Here is a 26883-nt window from a genome sequence, read left to right as displayed (position 1 = left end):
TCCGGTGTCAATTTAGTGGCGGGAAAAGCGGTCCCTTCTAGGGCAGAGTGTTCCGGTCCTGAGTGGTAGCACTTCGCGCAGCGGATGGAGACGCAGTCCGAGGAGGAAGCAGCTGCCGAGGCCGCGGACTCCAGAGGGGAAGGCGAGCCGCCGCAGGTCGCCGGCGCCCAGGCGCCGCGTCCCGAGGACCGCATGGCCCTGCTGCTCAGGTTGTTCCCTCTGGCCGGCTGGGCGGGAACCAAGTGGGCGTCGTGGCCAGGAGCTCCCCGCTTTGCTTAGAAATGTCCGGGGTTCGAATTCAGCGTCGGTCGCTTAATGGCTGCGTGACTGCATCATTCACTTAAGCTCTTTAAGCCCCTTTCTTCATCTTGGCAAAGGAGAGAAAAGTGACAGCTTCCTAGCAGAGTTGCTGTGGGCATTAAACGAGATATTCTGGAGTCAGCGTTTAGCAAAGGGCCCTTAGAGCCTACTGAGCTGTAATTAACGCCTCCTTTCTTACCCACTCATGCCCTGGGACCCCGGTTTTCAAGCCCTTATGTGGGCTGCATCGAAGCCCTGATAACTTCGGAGGGAGGAGGCTCCGCCCTTTTCTGTTGTAGGTATGGCCCTTTTCAATGCAGAAGCTTCATTTGTTATATTTTCTACCAGGAAGCAACGTCTCTACGTTGCTACGGCAAGATTTGATGAGAAAGGACATCAGTCTTTTACACCAGTGGGCAACTGTGGCCCTGGCCTTATCCATCCTACTCTGTTGTTGTGTGACCCCCTCAAGCTAAAGATAGTTTTCATGTGTTTAAGTGGTGGTGGGGGGGAAGTCACAAGAATATTTAATAACAGGTGAAAATTATGTGAAATTAAATTTCAGTCCCCTTAAGTAAAGTTTTATTGGAACACAACCTCAGGACCAACTTTTTTTCTCATGATTATGTAGATGTCTTTGCCCAGGAGCTGCTCTGCAGGTTCAAGCTGATTTGATCTGGTCGGCTTACTATGAAGAGTCTCTGTCAAACAGAGTTGTATTTCCCAAGACTCACCATCCTCTCCTTCAAAGGCTTCTCAAAGATGGAGGCATGCTTTCACCCATTCTCACATGATTCATGAACATCTTTGTATTCTCTCAAGGTCTCACCCCCGTCTTTGGGCCATATACCCGACCCTCTGACAGTGAGTTGTGGGACCTGTGGACAGGGATAGGCAACAGTGATGGGAGATGGGAACTTAGTTATCGACAGTCTTTTATAATATATACATCAGAGGAAGAAGTTTAGAAGACACCGGGTCGGAGCTCTTGCCTTTAACTATTCCCATTCATATTATCTGTGAGTCTTTGCATCTGGTCATTCCCTATCCAGAGTTCTTGGAGCCATATAGGAAAATGCTACTGCAGTCCATTGTCAATTCTGGATGGCCATATTAGCCACTGTCCACAGCTAGAGTATCCCATGGCCTTCTTGAATGCATGTATGGGCTTCATCAACTCCTGGAAAGAATAGCTTCCCCGTATTACCTTCCCCCATTCCCTTATTTGTTGTGTTTTCCTCTTAGGAAGAAATGCCCAAAAGAGGTCCTGGCTACCAAACACTATTCTCACAAAGGTCCACCTGACTCGTTTTGATCTATTTCTTTGTGTAGCCCTTCTCTTTAAGCCTCATTTCAGTGTGGCCCATTAAGAATAAATTTAAAAATCAAATTTTAAACTTTTCCTCACAGATGCTGTTTTCCTACTGTATTTCATTTTGAGTATTTTTCTGAGGCCTTAAATTCTTTATACCTGTTTTAAATAGGCCAAAATGGAAGACCTTAATGCTATTTATTTATACTCATTTTGTTGCATCAACTTGCCAAAAAGATGAGTTGATTTATAATATAGTAATGAGTAAAACCTCAATAAGTATATAACTTTCTTCTCTTTATCTGTTTTCAGGGTAAGAGCACAGACCAAACAACAACTCTTGGAATATAAATCAATGGTTGATGCAAGTAAGTATTTTCATTTTCAAATAAGGTTTTGTGAGTTTGTTGATGAACAGTACTCCAGGGAAAACACCAATTTTACAAAAATATATTTATTTAGGGAATGGGAGGGCCAGCATAATGCAGTACTATACCCTGTAAGAATGCAAAAAGCAGGCTTGCCCTGGCCCTAAGGAACTAGTTAGGAATTCAAGAAATGTATATAAAACAAGTAAATAACAATACAGGACAATTAAGTTCTGTTGATCAGAGAATTGGGAAATCCCTGTGGGCTTAGGGTATCACAAAACTTGCTACCATCAACGACCTGAACATTAAATTAGCAGATTAGATGATTGTAAAGCAAGTGATCTGAGACCTATACTTTGAGAAACACTGGATTATTGGCATGAGAGCAGAAGAGGCATAAAGGCGTAAGTAAAAATTTTCAATTCTAAACACAGAAAAGTTTTAAATTTATCTTTTAAAATTATTAATCCAGAAATCTCAGGGACCAAGAGAGTAGTAAAATGATGGTTTAGTCATCCTGAAGTAATGACCACCTAATAGCCACCTGATTTATTGTAAGCCCTTGGGTCACAAAGATAGATTTTGGTTACTCTTTCTTTCCCTATGAAATAAGCTTAAAGAGTAAAGTCAAATAGTACACTAGGTGGAATCAGGAATTGTGGAGGAACTTCCCTGGTGGTCCAGTGGATGAGACTCTACGCTCCCAGCTCAGGGGGCCCAGGTTCAATCCCTGGTCAGGGAACTAGATCCCACACGCATGCCGCAACTAAAAGAACCCACGTGCCACAACGAAGATCTCGTGTGCCGCAACTGAGGCCTGGCACCTCCAAAATAAATAAATAAATAAATCTTTAAAAAAAAAAATTGTGGAGAAGCCGAGGGACCTCATAGATGTCTTAATCACTTCCCTGAATCCGTGTTTGAACTTAGGTGATTTTTGAGCTCTGCTCAAGCTCTCTTTAAGGCCATAGATCTGAAGGCATTTCTGGTGTGTTTTCCATCTCCATTCCAGGGTTTCTAAAGTCATATTTTGCAAAAAACCAAACCAAACCAAACCAAACCCTAAAAAAATGGGCCCCCCAGCCTCTTTTCTGCTTACTGTAACTAGTAACTATAGGAACTAGGATATGAACCAGGCCTTATTGCCTCCAAAGCCATATCCCTTTTGTTACATCGATAATGCTTACCTCCTGAAAAAGAATATCTATTACATATATAAAATATATATATAAATGTGTATATATATATATATATATATATATATATATGTAAAACTCAATCACTTTGCTGTATACCTGAAACTGATACAACATTGTAAATCAACTATACTTCAATTTAAAAAATGCTTAACTCAAAGATGGTTAGTAGGTCCCTGCCCTTCCCCTGGAGGAATTAATGGTGTTCTTGTTTCCAAAGCCCATGTTCCTTGTATTAAACCAATTATGTTTACCTTAGAGATGAGAAGTACGACATACCTAATGCTTTTTCTGGCATGAGAGCCCACATAATAGAAAAGTATATTTAGGGCTTCCCTGGTGGCGCAGTTGTTGAGAGTCCGCCTGCCGATGCAGGGGACACGGGTTCGTGCCCCGGTACGCGAAGATCCCACATACTGCGGAGCGGCTGGGCCCGTGAGCCATGGCCACTGAGCCTGCGCATCTGGAGCCTGTGCTCCGCAGCGGGAGAGGCCACAACAGTAAGAGGCCCGCGTACCGCATAAAAAAAGAAAAGAAAAGAAAAAAAAAAATGTATATTTGATCTTAGATGTCGAGGTATAAGGGAAAAGCTATTCAAAATTTGGACCACTGAAGAATTATCTCTATGAGTATTCCTGCACTCATAGTTGAATGAATTGATGCTAGGGATGGAGATACGGTGTTGAACAAGGCAGACTTTACCCTCATGGAGCTTAAATTCTATGTAGCAAAACAGGTAAGCAAAGAAACATGTGAGATAATTATGAGGTGAGGTAAATGTGATGAAGGAAATATTGGTATGATAAGAGGGAGTGTCTACTTTAGACAGAGGAATCAGAGATGGCTTCTTCGAGAAGATGACCTTAAAGCTAAAATCCAAGTGATAAAAGAGTCTGCCTCCTCCTGCAGTTCTTGTTTTCCTTGTATAGATAATTTTATTTTTAAGGGCTTGTGACATCTGAAAACTTGAGTAGATTTAATAGTCCACACTCTAGAATTTCTACAACTAAAGGAGAGGACAGATTTGAAGCAAACCATAAGTAGTTAGGTTGTAGTCTTTGAGAGAAGATATTTGTCTAAAATTGATTAGTGTTTTACCATTAAAAAGTATATTACTGAGGGCTTGCCTGATGGTGCAGTGGTTGAGAGTCCGCCTGCCGATGCAGGGGACATGGGTTCGTGCCCTGGTCTGGGTAGATCCCACATGCCGCAGAGCGGCTGGGCCCATGAGCCATGGCCGCTGAGCCTGCACGTCCGGAGCCTGTGCTCCACAACGGGAGAGGCCACAGCAGTGAGAGACCCGCGTACCACACACACACACACACACACACACACACACACACACACACACACTCTCTCTCTCTCTCTCTCTCTCTATATATATATATACATATATATATATATATATATTACTGAGACTTTATTGCACGAAGAAATTTTTTTTACAATAAGTGCATCTATTTTAAGGGTACAATTTGGTGAGTTCTAACAAATGTATACATCTCTGTAACTACCACCACAATCAAGACGTAGAACATTTCTGTCACACCTGCCCGTGCCACTTCACACTCAGTCCCCACCCTGACCCCAGCAACCATCAATTTGATTTCTGTTGCTACAGATTTGTCTTCTAGAGTAGTGCTGTCCAATACAGTAGCCACTAGCTACAGGTGGCCTTTTAAAGTTAAGTTAATTAAAATCAAATAAAATTTAAAATTCTTTGTTGCACTAATCACATATCAAATGCTGAAGCCACAATGTGGCTGGTGGCTACCATATTGGACAGTGCAGATATTAAGCATTTCATTCATCACAGAACAGAACAGTGGTTTGGACAGTACTGTTCTAGAATTTGATGTAAATGGATTTATATGGTATGTATTTTTTTGTTTCTGACATCTTCCTTTTGTGATTTAATTCGTGTAACAAAATTCACCTTTTTTTTTTTTTTTTTTTTTTTTTGCCATACATGGGCCTCTCACTGTTGTGGCCTCTCCCGTTGCGGAGCACAGGCTCCGGATGTGCAGGCTCAGCAGCCATGGCTCACGGGGCCAGCCGCTCCATGGCATGTGGGATCTTCCCGGACCGGGGCATGAACCCGTGTCCCCTGCATCGGCAGGCGGACTCTCAACCACTGCGCCACCAGGGAAGCCCTCACCATTTTTGTTTTAGTTAATTAATTTATTTTTTGGCTGCGTTGGGTCTTCGTTGCTGTGCACGGGTTACTCTAGTTGCAGCGAGCAGGGGCTACTCTGCACTGCACTGTGTGGGCTTCTCATTGCAGTGGCTTCTCTTATTGTGGAGCACGGGCTCAGTAGTTGCAGTGCACAGGCTCTAGGGTGTGGGCTTCAGTAGATGTCGCACGCGGGCTCAGTAGTTGTGGCGCACGGGCTTAGTTGCCCCGTGGCATGTGGGATCTTCCCAGACCAGGGATCGAACCCGTGTCCCCTGCATTGGCAGGTGGATTCTTAACCACTGCACCACCAGGGAAGTCCCCTGTCTTTTTAAATTTTAGCCATTCTAGTAAGTATATAGTAGTATCTCGTGTGGTTTTAATTTACATTTCCCTAATAACTAATGTTGTTGATTATCTTTTCATGTCTTATTGGCAATTTATACATCTACTTTTATGAAGTAGATGTATAAATCTACTTTTATGAAATATCCATTCAAATCCTTACCCATTTTTTTTTTTAACATCTTTATTGGGGTATAATTTCTTTACAATGGTGTGTTAGTTTCTGCTTTACAACAAAGTGAATCAGTTATACATATACATATGTTCCCATATCTCTTCCCTCTTCTGTCTCCCTCCCTCCCACCCTCCCTATCCCACCCCTTCAGGTGGTCACAAAGCACCGGGCCGATGTCCCTGTGCCATGCGGCTGCTTCCCACTAGCTAGCTACCTTACGTTTGTTAGTGTGTATATGTCCATGACTCTCTCTTGCCCTATCACAGCTCACCCTTCCCCCTCCCCATATCCTCAAGTCCGTTCTCCAGTAGGTCTGTGTCTTTATTCCTGTCTTACCCCTAGGTTCTTCATGACATTTTTTTCTCTTCTTAAATTCCATATATATGTGTTAGCATACGATATTTGTCTTTTTCTTTCTGACTTATTTCACTCTGTATGACAGACTCTAGGTCTATTCACCTCGTTACAAATCGCTCAATTTCGTTTCTTTTTATGGCTGAGTAATATTCCATTGTATATATGTGCCACATCTTCTTTATCCATTCATCCGATGATGGGCACTTAGGTTGTTTCCATCTCCGGTCTATTGTAAATAGAGCTGCAATGAACATTTTGGTACATGACTCTTTTTGAATTATGGTTTTCTCAGGGTATATGCCCAGTAGTGGGATTGCTGGGTCATATGGTAGTTCTATTTGTAGTTTTTTAAGGAACCTCCATACTGTTCTCCATAGTGGCTGTACCAACTCACATTCCCACCAGCAGTGCAAGAGTGTTCCCTTTTCTCCACACCCTCTCCAGCATTTATTGTTTCTAGATTTTATGATGATGGCCATTCTGACTGGTGTGAGATGATATCTCATTGTAGTTTTCATTTGCATTTCTCTAATGATTAACGACGTTGAGCATTCTTTCATGTGTTTGTTGGCAGTCTGTATATCTTCTTTGGAGAAATGGCTATTTAGGCCTTCTGCCCATTTTTGGATTGGGTTGTTTGTTTTTTTGTTATTGAGCTGCATGAGCTGCTTGTAAATTTTGGAGATTAATCCTTTGTCAGTTGCTTCATTTGCAAATTTTTTCTCCCATTCTGAGGGTTGTCTTTTGGTCTTGTTTATGGTTTCCTTTGCTGTGCAAAAGCTTTGAAGTTTCATTAGGTCCCATTTGTTTATTTTTGTTTTTATTTCCATTACTCTAGGAGGTGCTTACCCATTTTTTAATTGGATTGTTAGTCTCATTGAGTTTGAATTCTTTAATTATAACTGAATACATGATGTATTCTATTAAACACTAAAGAATAAAATATTCAATCCTTTAAAAACAAGAATACAGTCCTTTTTTAGGTAAATAAATAAATATATGTGTGTATGTATATACATATGTATACATATATGGCAGAATTTTTCTCCTAGTTTGTTGCTTGCTTTTTTACTTCCTTAACATTGTCTTTTGAGGAGCAGAAGGCATTAATTTTGATGAAGCACTATTTTTCACTCTTTTCTTTTGTACTTTGTGGTTTTTGAGTTCTATCTAAGAAACTGTGACTACCCCAAGGTTGCAAAGTTTTCTCCTGTGTTTTGTTCTAGAAGTCTTAAGGTGTTAGGTTTAACGTACAGGACTGAGATTCTTTTTTTTTTTTTAAACATCTTTATTGGAGTATAATTGCTTTACAATGGTGTGTTAGTTTCTGCTGTATAACAAAGTGAATCAGCTATACATATACATATATACCCATATCTCCTCCCTCTTGTGTCTCCCTCCCACCCTCCCTATCCCACCCTTCTAGGTAGACACAAAGCACCGAGCTGATCTCCCTGTGCTCTATGGCTGCTTCCCACTAGCTATCTGTTTTACATTTGGTAGTGTGTATATGACCATGCCACTCTCTCACTTCGTCCCAGCTTGCCCTTCCCCCTCCCTGTGTCCTCAAGTCCATTCTCTATGTCTGTGTCTTTATTCCTGTCCTGCCCCTCGGTTTTTCAAAACCATTTTTTTTTTTTTTTTTAGATTCCATATATATCTGTTAGCATATGGTATTTGTTTTTCTCTTTCTGACTTACTTCACTCTGTATGACAGACTCTAGGTCCATCCACCCCACTACAAATAACTCAATTTCGTTTCTTTTTATGGCTGAGTAATATTCCATTGTGTATATGTGCCACATCTTCTTTATCCATTCATCTGTCGATGGACACTTAGGTTGCTTCCACGTCCTGGTTATTGTAAATAGAGCTACAGTGAACATTGAGGTACATGACTCTTTGAATTATGGTTTTCTCAGGGTATATGCCCAGTAGTGTGATTGCTGGGTCCTATGGTAGCTCTGTTTTTAGTTATTTGAGGAACCTCCATACTGTTCTCGATAGTGGCTGTATCAGTTTACATTCCCACCAACAGTGCAAGAGGATTTCCTTTTCTCCACACCCTCTCCAGCATTTATTGTTTGTAGATTTTCTGATGATGGCCATTCTTAATGGTGTGAGGTGATACCTCATTATAGTTTTGATTTGCATTTCTCTAATGATTAGTGCATTTCTCTAATGAAAGGATGTTGAGAATCCATTCATGTGTTTGTTGGCAATCTGTGTATCTTCTTTGGAGAAATGTCTCTTTAGGTCTTCTGCCCATTTTTGGATTGGGTTGTTTGGTTTTTTGATATTGAATTGCATGAGCTGCTTGTATATTTTGGAGATTAATCCTTTGTCAGTTGCTTCGTTTGCAAATATTTTCTCCCATTCTGAGGGTTGTCGTTTCGTATTGTTTATGTTCCTTCGCTGTGCAAAAGGTTTTAAGTTTCATTAGGTCCCGTTTGTTTATTTTTGGTTTTATTTCCATTTCTCTAGGAGGTGGGTCAAAAAGGATCTTGCTGTGACTTATGTCACAGTGTTCTGCCTATGTTTTCCTCTAAGAGTTTTATAGTGTCTGGCCTTACATTTAGGTCTTTAATCCATTTTGAGTTTATTTTTGTATATGGTGTTAGGGAGTGATCTAATCTCATACTTTTGCATATACCTGTCCAGTTTTCCCAGCACCACTTATTGAAGAGGCTGTCTTTTCTCCATTGGATATTCTTGCCTCCTTTATCAAAAATAAGGTGACAATATGTGTGTGGATTTATCTCTGGACTTTCTATCCTGTTCCATTGATCTATATTTCTGTTTTTGTGCCAGTACCATACTGTCTTGATTACTGTAGCTTTGTCATATAGTCTGAAGTCAGCGAGCGTGATTACTCCAGCTCCATTTTTCTTTCTCAAGATTGCTTTGGCTATTCGGGGTCTTTTATATTTCCATACAAATTGTGAATTTTTTTGTTTTAGTTCTGTGAAAAATACCATTGGTAGTTTGATAGAGATTGCATTGAATTTATAGATTGCTTTGGGTAGTAGAGTCATTTTCACAATGTTGATTCTTCCAATCCAAGAACATGGTATATCTCTCCATCTGTTTGTATTATCTTTAATTTCTTTCATCAGTGTCTTATAGTTTTCTGCATACAGGTCTTTTGTCTCCTTAGGTAGGTTTATTCCTAAGTATTTTACTCTTTTTGTTGCAATGGTAAATGGGAGTGTTTGCTTAATTTCTCTTTCAGATTTTTCATCATTAGTGTGTAGGAATGCAAGAGATTTCTGTGCATTAATTTTGTATCCTGCTACTTTTGGAGTAACTTTTGTGTATGGTGTGCGCTAAGTAAGGATAAAGGTTCATTTGTTTTCCATATAGAAATCCAGTTTTTCTAGCACTGTTGAAAAGACTTTTCTTTATCCATTGTATATGTGTAGGTCTATTTCTGGACTTTTTCTTCTGTTCCTTTGAGGTATTTGTCTATCCTTACGGTGGTACCATGCTGTTTGGATGACTGTAGCTTTATTGTAAGTCTTGATTATCAGTTCTTGTAAGTCCTTCAACATTCTTTGTCAAAATTGCTTTGATTATTCTTGGTCCTTTGTTTTTCTATATGCATTTAAAATCAGTTTGTCAATTTCTACAGATTTGACTGGGATTTGAGTGGGATCTATAGATCAGTATGGGTGAAATTGTTATATTAGCGATAATGATTCTCCCAATACATATAGATAGTTTATCTTTCCATTTCAGTATTTTGTAATGGGGTCTTCCCTGGTGGCGCAGTGGTTAAGAATGCGCCTGCCAGTGCAGGGGACACGGGTTCAAGCCCTGATCTGGGAAGATCCCACAGGCCAAGGAGCAACTAAGCCCATGCACCACAACTACTGAGCCTGTGCTCTAGAGCCCGCGAGCCACAACTACTAAAGCCTGTGTGCCTAAAGCCCATGATCCACAGCAAGAGAAGCCACCGCAGTGAGAAGCCTGCACACCACAACGAAGAATATCCCCTGCTTGCCGCAACTAGAGAAAGCCCACACGCAGCAATGAAGACCCAACACAGTCAAAAACAAATAAATAAATTAATAAAATTAAATTAAATAAACTTATAGTATTTGGTAGTGTTCAGTGTAGGGGTCATACATGTATTTTGTTAAATTTATCCTTAAGTATTTTGTGTGTTTGCGTGCAATTTTACATGTATTTTTAAAGTTTAATTTCCTATTGTTTGTTGCTAATATATAGACATACAGTTTTCTTTTTTACATTGATCTTGTTTTTTGTTTTTTGTTTTTTGTTTTTTGTTTTTGCGGTACACGGGCCTCTCCCATTGTGGCCTCTCCCGTTGCGGAGTGCAGGCTCAGCGGCCATGGCTCACGGACCTAGCCGCTCCGTGGCATGTGGGATCTTCCTGGACCGGGGCACGAACCCGTGTCCCCTGCATCGGCAGGCGGACTCTCAACCACTGCGCCACCAGGGAAGCCCTGTGATCTTGTTCATTTTTTACTCTTTTTCTATCATTCCATAACTGCTGTCCGATGTGATAGACATTAGCTCCATGTGACTGTTGAACACTTGAAATGTGGTTAGTCCTCATTGAGAAGGACTGTAAATGTAAAATATGCACAGAAGAAAAGAATGTGAAATATTTCAGTAGTAATTAGAAATTGATTACTTGTTGAAATGATAATATTTTGGATCTGTTGGGTTTAATAAGCTATATTAAAATTAATTTCATTTGTTTCTTTTGTAGTGTGGAAATGAAATTAAAAATTACATATTTGGTTTGCATTTGTGGCTTACATTATATTTCTTTTGGACAATGCTTTAATAAAATACTACTAACGTCAAAAATTTATTTATTTGTAGATGAAGAAAAAACTCCAGAACAAATCATGCAGGAAAAGCAAATTGAAGCGTAGGTCATATTTTAAAATTTTAGTTGTGGTTTTTACAGATTTAATAATATTATCCACCTTATAATATTGTCTTTCTTTTTCCTTTCCTTTTTTTTTTCCAAGTAATTTGTCATGCACATATTGAGAAGTTGTTGATGTGGGTTGTAGACTTACATGCACATGAGTGATCATATTAACACTTTTGGCATCCTCCACACCTTAACAAGATACTTAGCGAAGTATCATAGCAGGAATCAGTTTACCAAATCTGTAAATGCATAGATGTTGGGAGCCTGTAGAATACTTTTATTTAGAGAACAGGCATTTTACTTTCTTCAAAGATTTACTTTATACCTTTCTTCAAGTAGTTACTTTTTCTGATATTGCTGAAATTCTTTTGTTCATGCTTCTTTGGCAGTAAAATTGAAGAACTGGAAAAAGAAATTGAAGAGGCAAAAATTGCTTTTGAAATGAAAAAGCTTGCATTAGACAGGTAATTATTACCTTTTTTGTGTGTGTGTGGTATGCGGGCGTCTCACTGTTGTGGCCTCTCCTATTGCGGAGCACAGGCTCCATACGTGCAGGCTCAGTGGCCATGGCTTATGGGCCCAGGCGCTCCGCAGCATGTGGGATCTTCCTGGACTGGGGCACGAACCCACGTGCCCTGCATCAGCAGGCGGACTCTCAACCACTGCGCCACCAGGGAAGCCCAATTATTACCTTTTAAGTATGCAAAATGGGTATGACTCAAGGTGCAGGGGATATTTTAACTAGTCTGAAGTAATCAATCAAAATGATGTTTAGATAATGGTCCCACAAATTTTGAGCCCTGAGAGAAAAGTTACGTCATTCATTAATGTCTTCATTTGAAGAAGTTACATAAGATAGGGTTAATAAGGAAATGTCAGTCAAGACAATTAAAGTGTGAGGTTAAATCTCATTCTGTGTTTGAAATGATTATATGGATTCATTTACTCCAGTAACTTTTTTTTTAATATTTGTTTATTTATTTTAGTTTTTGGCTGCATCGGGTCTTAGTTGGGGGACGCGTGATCTTCATGCGGTGCCTGGGCTTCTCTCTAGTTTTGGCGCTCAAGCTCAACAGTTGCGGCATGCAGGCTCTCTAGTTGTGGCTTGTGTGCTCAGTAGTTGTGGCTCAAGGGCTTAGTTGTCCCGTGGCATATGGGATCTTAGTTCCCCGACCAGGGATTGAACCTGTGTCGTCTGCATTGGAAGGTGGATTCTTAACCACTGGACCACCAGGGAAGTCCCCTATTCCAGTAACTCTTAATTGAGTAAAAGAATTGTCAGTGAGTTTAAATATATTTTTAATTTTAGGCTTTGCATATATATTTTAAAATTCATTCAACAAATATTTGAGTGCTTCCTGTGTCGTAAGCTTTGTGCTGGAGCTGGCATACAGTTGTTAATAAGACAGTGGTCTCTATTATAGACTTATGATCTGAATTAATAATCTCAATTAAGTGAATGACTCTTAACACTTTTTTCCTTGTATTTCTGGCCGTCCCAGATGAATTTATTTACATTTAATTGAAAAGTAATTAAATCTCTTTTAATTGCTTCTAGCAGTGAACTTTTTTCCCTCATTTCATATTCTGGCTCATTATATAGATCATACTTTTTAACTAAGGTGGCTTCAGAGCTATTAAGATATCCCCCTTTAATGAAATGACTAATATTGCTGAGCTGATTGCCTTTTTTTTTTTTTTAATTTATTTTTGGCTGCTTTGGGTCTTCATTGCTGTGCACAGGCTTTCTCTAGCTGCGGCGAGCAGGGGCTACTTTTCTTTGCAGTGCATGGGTTTCTCATTGCAGTGGCTTCTCTTGTTGTGGAGCACAGGCTCTAGGTGTGTGGGCTTCAGTAGTTGTGGCACACAGTCTCAGTGTTTGTGGCTCTCGGGCTCTAGAGCGCAGGGTCAGTAGTTGTGGTGCACGGGCTTAGTTGTTCCGTGGCATGTGGGGTCTTCCCGGACCAGGGCTCGAACCCGTGTCCCCTGCATTGGCAGGTGGATTCTTAACCACTACGTCACCAGGGAAGCCCCTGATTGCCTTTTTATTATTATTTATTAGCTATTTGAATTTAAAAATAAATTACAGTGCTTGCTTTTACATAGACACATTTTAAAGTTCACAGTCAAGTATGGTTTTGTATTCCCTAACTCTACACATTTTGGGCCCCTGTTGATCTCTGTAGTACCTTTTTTTTTCTTCCAGTTTTATTGAGATATAATTGATATACAGCACTGTATAAGTTTAAGGTGTGCAGCATAATGTTTTGACTTACATGCATCTTGAAATGATTATCACATTCGGTTTAATGAACATCATCTCATATAGATACAAAATTAAAGAAATAGCAAAAAAAATTATTTTCTTGTGGTGAGAACTCTTAGGACTTATTCTCTTAACAACTTGCACATATAACTTACAGCAGTGTTAAACATGTTTATTGTGTTGTACATTACATTTTGTAGTGCCTTAATGCTTCCTCGCAGCCCCGCACCAAGGTGGACAGCTTGGAGAGCAAGTTCAGGCTGGGTGCCAGGTCTGCTCAGCCCCCCTCTCTGGCCATATGCACAACTGCATGAAACAGCCGCATCCATATTGTTGTTCCTTCATATTTCTATAACTTACTTATCAAAGTATTTCCCATATGATACTGTTTAAAAACCTACTTTTGTTTTATGTTATATTTAAAGAGAAATCAATCTTTACCTTGTCGTATTTTTAAATTTTCTTTTTCAGTGTACCCTAAATGTTAACCATGTTTTATAATGGAAGCTTTTTTCCTCTATAGGATGCAGCTTTCAAGTGCACTTAAAAAACACATGGAGAAAATTAACACCAAGACTAGGTATGTTTTTTTGTTTGTTTGTTTTATTTTATTTTTTCTGGATTTGGCAAGGATGGGAATAAGGGAGATCCGCATAATGACTAGTTCTGTGAATTTTTTTTTTTTTTTTAATTACCTGTCACTGCCGACCACCTTTATCTGGGGAATAAGAAACATGACCAAAAAAAAAAAAAGAAACATGACAGAATTTCTGTGGGCCCTTCTCATCACTACAACTTTTATAGTCCTGTTGACATTTTGTTTCATATGGATCGGGACCCTAAGAAGCAATGGAGGTTTTACCTATACAATATGGGATTTTTGGGGGGGGGGATTTTTTTTTTTAATATTTATTTATTTGGCTGCACCAGGTCTTAGTTGCGGCATGCGGGGTTTAGTTCCCTGACCAGGGATCAAACCCAGGCCCCCTGCATTGGGAATGTGGAGTCTTAACCACTGGACCACCAGGGAAGTCCCCAATCTGAGAATTTTGAAGGAAGATTGTTTTTGTTTTTAATAAATTTATTTATTTTTGGCTGTGTTGGGTCTTTGTTGCTGTGCACGGGCTTTCTCTAGTTGCGGTGAGCGGGGGCTACTCTTTGTTGCTGTGTGCGGGCTTCTCATTGCAGTGGCTTCTCGTTGCGGAGCACGTGCTCTAGGCTTCAGTAGTTGTGACACGCAGTCTCTAGAGCGCAAGCTCAGTAGTTGTGGCTCACGGGCTTAGTTGCTCCACGACATGTGGGATCTTCCTGGACCAGGGCTCGAAACCGTGTTCCTTGCATTGGCAGGCGGATTCTCAACCACTGTGCCATCAGGGAAGCCCCGGAAGGAAGGTTTTGAAAGTTAACTTTCATTTGGGATTTACTGTAAAGCAGGAGCAATGCTATCTCATTTAAGCCAACAACAACTCAATGAGATAGGAAATATACTCCTCATTTTTGTATTGGCAGAAATGATCTTGTGTAGGTTCAGTAATTGGCCGGGCAATCAAGGTCATCTGTAATCTGATCCTAAGTGCCTGGCCACCGGGGCCTTACCTGTGATTTTATCTCCCAAAGCTCTAATCTTGTGATAAAATACCACCACCACCACCACCCCACTGTTGGCACAGGAAAAGTACCGAGATGGATCTGGCACTTTCTCTATCTGGACGTCTTAGCCCTGACTGATACCCATTCCTCCCATATTCCATTTAACTCCAGGACTACATAAATCCTAAAATCTGAATTTGAACTCTCTAAATATTGCTCCCCCACGAAAGGAGAGCTTAAAACATTCTTGTAAAGGAGTGCAGGATAGATTCATCGCATTGACACCAAAGACAGCACAATGGCCAGGTAGGCTGAGGCAGCGCCTTTAGCCTGTCTTAAAGTTTACAACCACGTATAGCTGTAACTAGCAGAAAATGAGTTCAGCTCTCAGGTCTGTGCAAATAGTCCCCTTTTTCAGCCTCCCAGGTAAACTTCTACAGTGTTTCTCACTCCTGGCTGATTATCAGGATAATTAGTATTTTCACAATGGTCACATTGCTGGTCCCATCCCAAACCTGCTGACTCAGAATCTCTGAAGATAGGGAGCTGGCAATCCACATTTAACGAGCCTCCCAAGGGGATGTGGCACTCTGAAATATGAGAACCACTATTCTCATCCAGTCTTATTTCCACCCTTTTACTCCAGCCGTACTAAACTGCTTGATCTAGGTAATCTTCATAATTACACTTGAGCATTGAACAACCTGGGTTTCAACTGCCCAAGTCCACTTATATGCAGGTTGTTTGGGGTTTTTTTCAATAAATATGGCACCTGTATTTTCATTTTACAGATCTTTAAGTTAACTAAGTATGGGGGAAGATTTGTGTTTAGTTAGAGGTCACAGTATGTGGAATCAGAAGAACTAGGGTTTGATCCAAACTGTTTCAGCTTTCTTCCCTTGGGTGAGTCATTTAATTCCTTTGTTTTTGAGGCAGAGATAGCAGTGCTCTTGACTGTGTGGGATGGTTGGTGTCCCTAACCACTCACCCCACCTGCATTGTTCAAGGTTCAACTATACTTTACATCTTTTAAGACTCAAGGATTTCCCTCGTTCCACCCTTTGCACAACTCTTAGAAGGGTTCATATCCATTACTGGTTGTAATGAAACCATATGATGGTTGTGGATTTATTTTTTCCCCCATAAGATTCTTTCCTCTTTGAAAACACGTACTATGTTTTACTCTGTTTTATATTCCTGGTGCCTGGCATAGTCTTGCCATGTAGTAGTCACTCAGAAATACTTGTTGGAGGGGCTTCCCTGGTGGCGCAGTGGTTGAGAATCCGCCTGCCAATGCAGGGGACACGGGTTCGAGCCCTGGTCCAGGAAGATGCCACATGCCATAGAGCAACTAAGCCCATACACCACAACTACTGAGCCCACACACCTAGAGCCCTTGCTCCCCGCAACTAGAGAAAAAGCCCATGCGCAGCAACAAAGACCCAGCACAACCAAAAATAAATAAATAAACTAATTAAAAAAAAAAAAAGAAATACTTGTTGGAGAAATGGGGATAAAAGCACTTTATTCACTGAAACTATTCTGTATGATATGATAATGGTAGATACATGTCATTATACATTTGTCAACTCATAGCATGTACAACACCAAGAGTGAACCCTAACCCTAATGTAAACCATGGCCTCTGGATGATAATGATGCGTCAGTGTAGGTTCATCATTTGTAACAAATGGATCGCTCTGCTGCGGGGGAGGCTGTGCAAGCGTGGGGGCAGCGTGTACATGGGCTTCCCTTCCACTCGGTTCTGCTTTGAACCTAAAACTTGTCTAAAAACTAAAGTCTGTTTCCCAAAAAAAAGCTATGTATTAGCAAGCTGTTAGGGTTTTTACCCCCTAAATATGAGATTTTTAGAAATGTTCCTGGGGAATTCCCTGGCGGTCCAGTGGTTAAGACTCCGAGCTTCCACTGCAGGGGGCACCGGTTTGATCCCTGGTCGGGGAGCTAAGATCCCACATGCCGTGCAGTGCAGCCAAGAGAAAAAACAAAAGTAATGTTATTTGATATTCTTTGTTGTCTGTGAGCAAAAATTTTTCTAGGGAAATGCATCTCTAATTCTAAACAGAAATTTAGTTTACATCAAATTTTTCCAGACTTATTTTGTTAAACAATGACTTTCTATTGAAGTGTACAGTGAATATAATGAAAGTAAATATATACTAACTGATTTCTTAATTGAGTTTTTTTAACTGTTAATCATATTTTTGATTCCTTTTCAGTGTGCTCATGGATAACATGAAACAAATACTAAGTCTAAATAAATCAGTAATGAAATCACAGCAGGTAACTTTAAATATAAAGCTGCTTATGCATTCTCATGATTTCAGTAACGTTCTTGCTGGTAACTGTATGTGACTAAATAGGATTGCCCAAAGAGACTGATAGGGTTGGAATTCACTGTCCTTAAATTTTCTCTTTTCCATAATTCCATTATTTCTGACTAATTATCTACTTATCATTTAAGCTACTTTTCCTTTCCCTTTTGTTGTGTGGAAACAGAGGAATTGAAAACTGGAGCTCTAGAAAATATGAATAGATAAATTCAGTGATTTAAATATTATAGGTGTGTTCTTAGGTTATGTGCCTTAATCTTTTTATTTCTAATAACAGGAAACCCGGGACTTGGAAGACAAATTGCTTGATGTTAGAAAGAAGAGATTGCGTATGTAGAACACTTTTTTTTTTTTTTTTGGAGAACACATTTTCACTTAATATGAAGATTGATAAGGCCAGATCTCTCAATCACTGAAAAATTTTTTAATTTCCTTAAAATTTTGGACATAGCAATTTAAAAAGTAGTATATAAAATGGATTTTGCTTGATTTGTTGTTTTAGAACTTTAAGTCACAAAAATTAAGATATTCTCAGTGGGGGAAGGAATATCAAATAATACAAAAAAGTATAATGTGAAAGCCATACCTCCATCCTGTGTGACCACAGTTAGGAGTACATCATTCCAGGCCTTTTTCCACACCCATATAAATGTATTTAAATAAACATAATTTTTTTCAAATTTATTTATTTTATTTTATTTTTGGCTGCGTTGAGTCTTTGTTGCTGTGCGCGGGCTTTCTCTAGTTGCGGGGCACCGGCTTCTCATTGCGGTGGCTTCTCTTGTTGTGAAGCACGGGCTCTAGGCGCACAGGCTTCAGTGGTTGCAGCATGTGGGCTCAGTAGTTGTGGCTCTTGGGCTCTAGAGCGCAGCCTCAATAGTTGTGGTGCACGGGCTTAGCTGCTCCGCGGCATGTGGGATCTTCCCAGAACAGGGCTCGAACCCGTGTCCCCTGCATTGGCAGGCGGATTCTTAACCACTGTGCCACCAAGTAAGCCCCCTAAACATAATTTTTAAATGATCACTTGATGCATATGGTTCTACAGCTTTTTAACTTAATGAACATGAGATGGCTTTTTGCATTGAAATGTTTTATTGAAATGTATTTCAGAAGTAACACATATTCTCTATAAAGAATTTAGAAACAGAAAAACATACATAGGAAGTTAAATTTTTAATTTTATCAAGAGATAATCGATCTTCAATGCTTCTTATTTATAAAATAAAATTGGCATAATTTTATTCTGTGTTGTAAACTGCTTTTTTCATTTAACAGTATAGGCATGATTTATTATTTTAAAATATTATGTAGATTTGCCTTTTTGTAAGTAATCTCAGGATTAGAAGTAGTCCTGGTCATCTTTGACCCTTTGGCTTTTTTTCCATTGCATTCCTGTCAAGGAACCAAGCTCCTGAGATACACCCATTTATGTTTTCAAATACTATCTGTCCCCAGCTTATGATGTTTCGACTTAATGATTTTTTGACTTTATGATGATATGCATTTAGTAGAAACTGAATTCAGATTTTGAATTTTGCTCTTTTCCTGGGCTAGTAACATACTCCATTGTGATGCTGGGCAGCAACATCGAGCCCCAGCTCCTATCAGCCACGTGATCATAAGGGTAAACAACCAATACACTTACAACTATTATGTTTTTCACCTTCAGTACAGTATTCAATAAATTACATGAGATATTTAACACATTGTTATAAAACAGGCTTTGTGTTAGATGATTTTGCCCATTTGCAGGCTAATGTAAGTGTTCTGAGCATGTTTAAGGTAGGCTAAGTTAAGCTGTGATGTTTGGTAGATTAGGTGTACTAAGTGCATTTTTGACTTAGAATATTTTCAACTTAAGATGGGTTTACCAGGAAGATTTCTAGTTTAGTTCTCAGAACATTTCAGGAACAACAAAAAAAAATGGTTGATGGTATTTATCCCTGGAGAAGGGAATCTTACCTTTCCTTGAAAATTCATCTTGTTGATGTTGTAATTTTTGTAAATAAAGGGGGGGAAAGTATTTCCTTACATATATCTCCTGCTATTTTTTGGCAACCCGGAGTAAGTCCTCTTTGACATGATGCCACAGCAAACATTTGTAGACAGTATCATTGTCATACATACATACCTTGAACATCTCACAGAGGACATACTAAGTATGAAATTAAAATATTGGTGTTTTGCACCAGAGAAATCATTTTCAGATCAAAATGGAACTGCAGCCTAAAATGCTGCTTATTAAAAATTTTCTCTTGACTGAAATAATCAGTAACTGTTCTGCTTCATAAGTTTTCAAGATTCTTGTTTATAGGCGTTATCATATATAGTATATGGTTTTATTTTTAACCCAATAGAGTTAAAACAAGCTTCAGAAAGGAAGCTTTTCGAAATACAGACTGAAAAGAACAAACAGAAAGATGATTTGGGTAGTATGGAAAATTCGGGGAAGATAAAGACCATACAACAAAACCTGGAGATGGAGATACAGATTACTACAGTTATTCAACATGTGTTCCAGGTAATATTTTTATAAAATAGGAAGCGGGGTAAAGAACTTTTCAAAAGTGAATGGTTCTATTACTTTCAGGCTTATTTTCATTTAGTTTTCTTTTCTTTTTTTTTTTTTTTTCATTTAGTTTTTGGTCTTACTAAATAATTCAGTACTGAATATCAAGCTGCTTACATATATCTTGAACTTATGTCTGTTTAGCATTTAAGGCTTCGGTTTTTTGTTATAGTTAGACCTTAGGCATTTATAAATGGAAATGATGTCAGCAGCTCTGTGGAGGCAGAATGGTATAACGACGAAGAACATTAGACTTCAAGTTGGGAAGTGGGGAAAACATGGATGCAGGTGATGGGAATCTAGAGTTAAGATCCTACCAGCTACTTAATAGTTGCTGAGGGACTTCCCTGGTTGCACAGTGGTTAAGAATCCGCCTGCCAATGCAGGGGACACGGTTCGATCCCCAGTCTGGGAAGATCCCACATGCCATGGAGCAAATAAGCCCTTGCGCTACAACTACTGAGCCTGCATGCCACAACTACTGAAGCCCACGTGCCTAGAGCCCATGCTCTGCAAAAAGAGAAGCCACCGCAATGAGAAGCCCACGCACCGCAACAAAGAGTGGCCCCCGCTCACTGCAACTAGAAAAAGCCTGCACACAAATAAATAAATTAAAATAAATAAATTTTTTAAAAAAGTTGCTGACCTTGAGGAAATTATATAACTTTTCTAAGCATTAGTTTCCTTGTGTAGGAAGAGTGGTTATTAGAACTAAAGGTGATAATTCATGTTAATCTGTTTAGCATAGTGTCTGCTCGAAGCAAATTCTCAATGAATATTGGTAGTTATTGTCATGTCAGGGTTTTTTTTATTTTTTAAGTTTATTTATTTATTTTTTGGCTGTGTTGGGTCTTCTTTGCTGCACACAGGTTTCTCTAGTTCTGGCGAGCAGGGGCTACTCTTCGTTGTGGTGCTTGGGCTTCTCATTGCAATGTCTTCTCTTGTTGCAGAGCACAGGCTCTAGGCGCAGGGGCTTCAGTAGTTGTGGCACACAGGCTCAGTAGTTGTTGTGCAGGGGCTTAGTTCCTCCACAGCATGTGGGATCTTCCCGGACCAGGGATCGAACCCTTGTCCCCTGCATTGGCAGACAGCTTCTTAACCACTGCGCCACCAGGGAAGTCCCCATTATGTCAGTTTTTAAATTTTATGTGTTCATTTAGCCTGGAGGTTTTTCTTTACTTTTTTTTTTTTAATATTTATTTATTTGGCTGTACTGGGATCTTCATTGCTACGTGCAGGATCTTTAGTTGTGGCATGCGAACTCTCAGTTGCGGCATGTGGGATCTAGTTCCCTGACCAGGGATCAATCCCGGGCCCCCGGTATTGGGAGCACGGAGTCTTAGCCACTGGACCACCAGGGAAGTCCCTCTTTCCTTTATTTAATTTATTATTTTTGGCTACATTGGGTCTTCGTTGCTGTGCGCGGGCTTTTCTCTAGTTGTGGTGCGCGGGGGCTGCTCTTCATTGTGGTGCGCAGGCTTCTCATTGCAGGGGTTTCTCTTGTTGCGGAGCATGGGCTCTAGGCGCGCAGGCTCAGTAGTTGCAGCACACGGGCTCAGTGGCTGTGGCTTGCAGGCTCAGTAGTTGTGGCTCGCGGGCTCTAGTGCGCAGGCTCAGTAGTTAAGGTGCACAGGCTTAGTTGCTCCATGGCATGTGGGATCTTCCCGGACCAGGGCTCAAACCCGTGTCCCCTGCATTGGCAGGTGGATTCTTAACCACTGCGCCACCAGGGAAGTCCTGAGGATTTTTTTTTAAATCTTGATAAATTTTTAAGAGTACTTAGAACATTAATTTAAAAATTTTTTTTCTTAAATACAGAACCTCATTTTGGGGAGTAAAGCCAACTGGGCAGAGGATTCTGCCCTTAAGGAAACTGTTCTGCAGCTTGAGAAGAATCTCACCATGATCCAATAAGAATTCTGTTTTGACGTATTTTTGTTTCTGTCTTTAATGTCATTTAAATTGCAAATTTCAAGTGAAATGCTTTTCAGTGTTTTTGGAACTGTTCTAATACTGCAATTTTTTTTTAGCTTAACAGTGGTACATGGAATTTACTGCTTTAAATATGATAAAGTGACTGGCATAATCTAAAAGAATCTGAAAATGTTAGCCTTGGAAGTGTCCCAAAAGATATCTAGTCCAGCTTTCCACTGAATGTGGACTTTTTTTTTTACAACATTCCTGTAAGTCCCAACTCTCATTTGGAATACTTCTCTGTATTTGTTTGTCAACCAAAATATTGGAAATTTAGAAAAGCATATCCACATCTTTATTTTTTTCAACTGTCAATTGTGTTTTATTCAAATAAATCTCATTTTAGTTCTGTCTCACTAGAGATTTTCTTTTGCCTTTTTAAAAAAAATTTGCGATATAATTGATATATAACATTGTGTAAGTTTAAGATGTACAACATGTTGATTTGACCACCATGGCATTAGCTAACACCTCCATCATGTTACATAATTATCATTTCTTTATCATGGTGAGAATATTTAAGATTACCCTCTTAGTAACTTTGAAGTATGTAATATAGTATTGTTAACTAGAATCACAGTGCTGTACATTAGATCTCCAAAATTTATTCATCTTCTAACTGCAAATTTGTACCCTTTGACCACCATTTCCCCAGTTCTCTCACTCCCCCTTATGCATTTTTTTTTTTTTTTTTTTTTTTTTTTTTTTTGCGGTACGCGGGGCTCTCACCGCTGTGGCCTCTCCCACCGCGGAGCACAGGCTCCGGACGCGCAGGCTCAGCGGCCATGGCTCAAGGGACCAGCCGCTCCGCGGCACGTGGGATCCTCCCGGACCGGGGCACGAACCCGCGTCCCCTGCATCGGCAGGCGGACTCTCAACCACTGCGCCACCAGGGAAGCCCTGGAAGCAGTTCTTTATCTGTGGTTCATTCTACCCTTTGGGAGGTTCTCCCTATCCATTACTAACTTTGGCCATATCTGAAGAGGGCATTAGAGATTATGCCCATCTGAACAGCTTTCTTAGTTGGGGACCCAAATATCTTTTTACATCTCAAACAGTCACAGTCTTTTTTTTTTTTTTTTTTTTAAACATCTTTATTGGGGTATAGTCACAGTCTTTTAAAATCCAGGCTAGTGGTGCTTTTGCTAATACATTTTTCTTAAAAATGGTGGTGGTGGTGATGGTTGTTTGGTTGGTTGTTTCGTCATATCAAACTGATTTACCAGCTGACTGGTTTTATAAATAAAGTTTTATTGGAACAAAGCCACACCCATAGGTTTACATATTATCTATGGCTGCTTTCCCTCTACAATAGCATACGCTGGTCTCCTGCTTATGATGGTTCAGCTTAGGATATTTCAACTCTGATGGTGCAAAAGCTATGTGCATTTAGTAGAGACCATACTTTGAATTTTGAACTTTGATCTTTTCCTGGGCTAACACTACTCTCATGATGCTGGGCCGCAGCAGCGAGCCACATCTGTCAGCCACACAGTCACAGAGGCAAACAACCAGTATACTTAAACCATTCTGTTTTTCACTTTCAGTACAGTAGTCAATAAGTTACATGACATTTTCAACATTTTATTATAAAATAGGCTGTGTTAGATGATTTTGCCCAACTGTAGGTTAATGTAAGTGTTCTGAGCACATTTAAGGTTAGGTGTATTGGGACTTCCCTGGCGGTCTGGTGGTTAAGGCTTCACCTTCCAATGAAGGGAGTGCTGGTTCAATCCCTGGTCAGGGAACTAAGATTCCACATGCCTCGCAGCCAAAAAGCCAAAACATAAAACAGAAGCAATATTGTAACAAATTCAATAAAGACTTAAAAAAATACATTAAAAAAGGGTTAGGTGTATTAAATTCATTTTGACTTAGGATCTTTTCAACTTAGGATAGGTTTACTGGGACGTAACCCCATCATAAGATCTCTAGTTGAACTGAATTGAGTAGCTGCAACAGATTATATGCACCCCCAACCTCTTCTTCTTACAGTCATTGACTTGAACCAGTTGCCCTGTAGAAAGTTCTCTATTCTGATTAGTCTGATTGCTTCCTAGTAGTGTAGGTAGCTTGTTTCACTTCTTTATTCCTGTAAATCAGAAGTCAGATCTAAGTGCTTTATTAAAGTAGTTTCAATTTTTTTTTATCAAGAAAATTCACAAGTTGTTCTGGGTACTTTGTATTGCATCACATCAGGAAGTTGTCATACACAATGAGTTCTACCTAACAGATGTACAGCAAATGTCAGGAACGAGGTACATGGAACAAGAAAGTCAAAGGCCAGATAAGATAGGGACGTTAAGACACAATATAAGGTAGAATCAGATGGTGTGCTCCACAGGTCCATGAAAATAGTCAAGTAATAGCATTCAGGATATAGAGTGTTGACTGAAAGAAAAATGCACAATGTAAGAGCTGTGAGTTGAGTTTTATTGTGTCCTACTGAGGACTAGGAGATAGCCTCTCAGAGAGCTCTGAGGAACTGCTCCGAAGAGGTAGGGGGACAGGCCAATTATATATGTGACTTTGGCTAATAAGTATGTGCAATCCAGTATACATCTCAGTAGAAGGTTACTGCTAGTCAAGAGGAACAGATACACCAGTTAAGGATTTTAGTGCTTTTCTAAGTATGGGAGGATGCAAGAAACCAGAATCACAAAATTTCCTGAAATATATCTAACTAAGGGCCTGTTTTGCCTGTTCTCCTAAAGCACAGAGTGCCTCCTCTGTTCTGAATTCCTTTCAGGGTATACTGTAGGTCAGGTATGGCAGTGGCTAATGACTTGATCCTTGTAGAACTGGAGGGTGGACAACATCCTTTGTTTTACAAGACGAAAATCACGAGACTTGCATGGGATGAGTAATCAAATGATGTGATGACAGAAGGGTGATTGAAACTGAGCAGCAGGAAGATAAGATAGGATTTGGTTTGCTGCCTCAGCTTCAGCTACTTTTATCATCTTCATCCTAGAAAGAACTAATCAAGAAGGGGCCTGGATGAGAATTCTGTGGAGTATGAATGCCAACACTTACAAATAAATCCACAAGTAGAGAAAAGTCAGAGCATTTTCCTGGCAGTCTTCCCAAACAAAATTCATACCAATATGACCAGTAATTTGTATTGCATTTGACGTTTTCTGAATTTATCATCAGGTATCCCCAGGAAACTTCTTGGTATTACAGGACTTGGAAAGTTTATCTTTTAATAAAATCTCTAGACATATATACACTAATATGTATAAAATAGATAACTAATAAGAACCTGCTGTATAAAAAAATAAAATTAAAAAAAAAATCTCAGGCTTCCCTGGTGGCGCAGTGGTTAAGAATCCACCTGTGGGCTTCCCTGGTGGTGCAGTGGTTGAGAGTCCGCCTACTGATGCAGGGGACATGGGTTCGTGTCCCGGTCTGGGAAGATCCCACATGCCGCGGAGCGGCTGGGCCCGTGAGCCATGGCCGCTGAGCCTGCGCGTCCGGAGCCTGTGCTCCGCAACAGGAGAGGCCACAACAGTGAGTAGGCCCACGTACCGCAAAAAAAAAAAATCATGGGAATTCTTTGCCCATTTTCTTCATCTCTTAAGTATAATCATAAAGGAAAATGACAAATATTTATTTTATTTAGAAAAGTAGCCAATAAATTCTCTCTTAAATGACCAGAATGAGAATCTAATATTGTAGATTTTCACATAGAAACTTGCTGTTTCTCTGAATGTAAATGAAAAGTCTGTGTACTAGGCATCTAAGCTGCTGTTGCTTTTGAGCTTTTCCCCACCAGCTTTATTGAGGTCATTGACAAAATTGTAAAATATTTAAAGTTTTCAGTGTGTTGATTTGATATATGTATACATTGTGAAAGGATTCCCACAATCCAGTTAACACATCCATCACCTCACATATTTACCTTTTCTTTCTTTTTTTTTGGTGAGAACATTTAAGTTCTACTCTCAGTAAATTTCAGTTGTACAATACAATGTCATCAAGTATAGTCACCGTTTTTGAACTTTAAAAACACATTAGTTTATCTGGTTTCGGCAATGGTGACTTTAAAAAAATTTTTTTAATACACTTTTATTATTATTATTTTTATTTTGTGTGCGGTACGCGGGCCTCTCACTGTTGTCCCTCTCCCGTTGCGGAGCACAGGCTCCGGACGCGCAGGCTCAGCAGCCATGGCTCACGGGCCCAGCCGCTCCACAGCATGTGGGATCTTCCCTGACCGGGGCACAAACCCGTGTCCCTTGCATCGGCAGGCGGACTCTCAACCACTGCACCACCAGGGAAGACCCACTTTATTTTTTAAAGCAGTTTTAGGTTCACAGCAAAATGGTGCAGAAAATCCAGAGTTCCCGTATACCTACTTCCCGCACACAGGCACAACTTCACCCCGCTGTCACCATTCCCCGACTAGAGCGGTACATTTGTTACAACTGAACCCTAACATTAACATGTGATTATCACCCAAGGGTTGTATATTTTATGAGTTTTGAAAAATGTATAATGACATGTACCCACCATTATAGTATCATACAGAATAGTTTCACCGTCCTAAAAATCCCCTGTGCTCTGCCTATTTGTCCCTCCCTCTCCCCAACCCCTGGCAACCACTGATATTTTAAGTGTCTCCATAGTTTTGCCTTTTCCAGAGTGTCATATATTTGGAGTCATTCAGTATGTAGTTTTTTCGAGTACCATCTTTTACTCCCACTGTCGATGAAAATTCAATTAACTATTGAGTTGATATTCAATTAACTATCAAGATAAGCGTGGGGGGGGAGGAATTTTATTCAAGCCAAACAGGATTATAATCCAGGTGGCCGATTCTCAGAAAGCTCTGAGAACTTTTCCGCCTGTTATAAGTCTAAGGCACAGTCATATATTTTTGAGACAAAGGATTGTACATCAAAATGACAAACCGATATTTTACATAAAGTTCACCAAGCATACATAAACCATGTGAGCAGCAAGTCACCGTGACCCCCTACAGATCTG

General features: G+C 39.9%; 1 protein-coding gene and 1 pseudogene across 2 annotated transcripts; both read left to right on the top strand.

Annotated features, from left to right (window-relative positions):
• On the top strand, window positions 1–22240 carry CENPH (centromere protein H). 2 transcript variants are annotated; one of them, XM_027100946.1, is made up of 9 exons: window positions 1–209; window positions 1925–1980; window positions 11084–11132; window positions 11531–11605; window positions 13931–13987; window positions 17235–17298; window positions 17626–17677; window positions 19706–19869; window positions 21736–22240. In XM_027100946.1, the coding sequence occupies exons 1-9, from the start codon at window positions 85–87 to the stop codon at window positions 21829–21831; spliced, it is 738 nt and encodes a 245-aa protein (XP_026956747.1). In that variant the 5' UTR covers window positions 1–84; the 3' UTR covers window positions 21832–22240. The 2 variants fall into 2 exon arrangements, with proteins under 2 accessions (XP_026956747.1, XP_026956748.1); XM_027100947.1 differs by lacking the exon at window positions 13931–13987 and having other exon boundaries at window positions 21736–22175.
• LOC113617617 (mesoderm-specific transcript homolog protein pseudogene) lies at window positions 602–1917 on the top strand (annotated as a pseudogene).
• Window positions 22241–26883: the final 4643 nt, after the last annotated feature.

This window comes from Aethalodelphis obliquidens, unplaced genomic scaffold (genome assembly GCF_003676395.1).
Source record: "Aethalodelphis obliquidens isolate GAN/ISIS:26980383/991018 unplaced genomic scaffold, ASM367639v1 scaffold4, whole genome shotgun sequence".
Classification (NCBI taxonomy): domain Eukaryota; kingdom Metazoa; phylum Chordata; class Mammalia; order Artiodactyla; family Delphinidae; genus Aethalodelphis; species Aethalodelphis obliquidens.
This window is presented reverse-complemented; position numbering and strand designations above follow the sequence as displayed.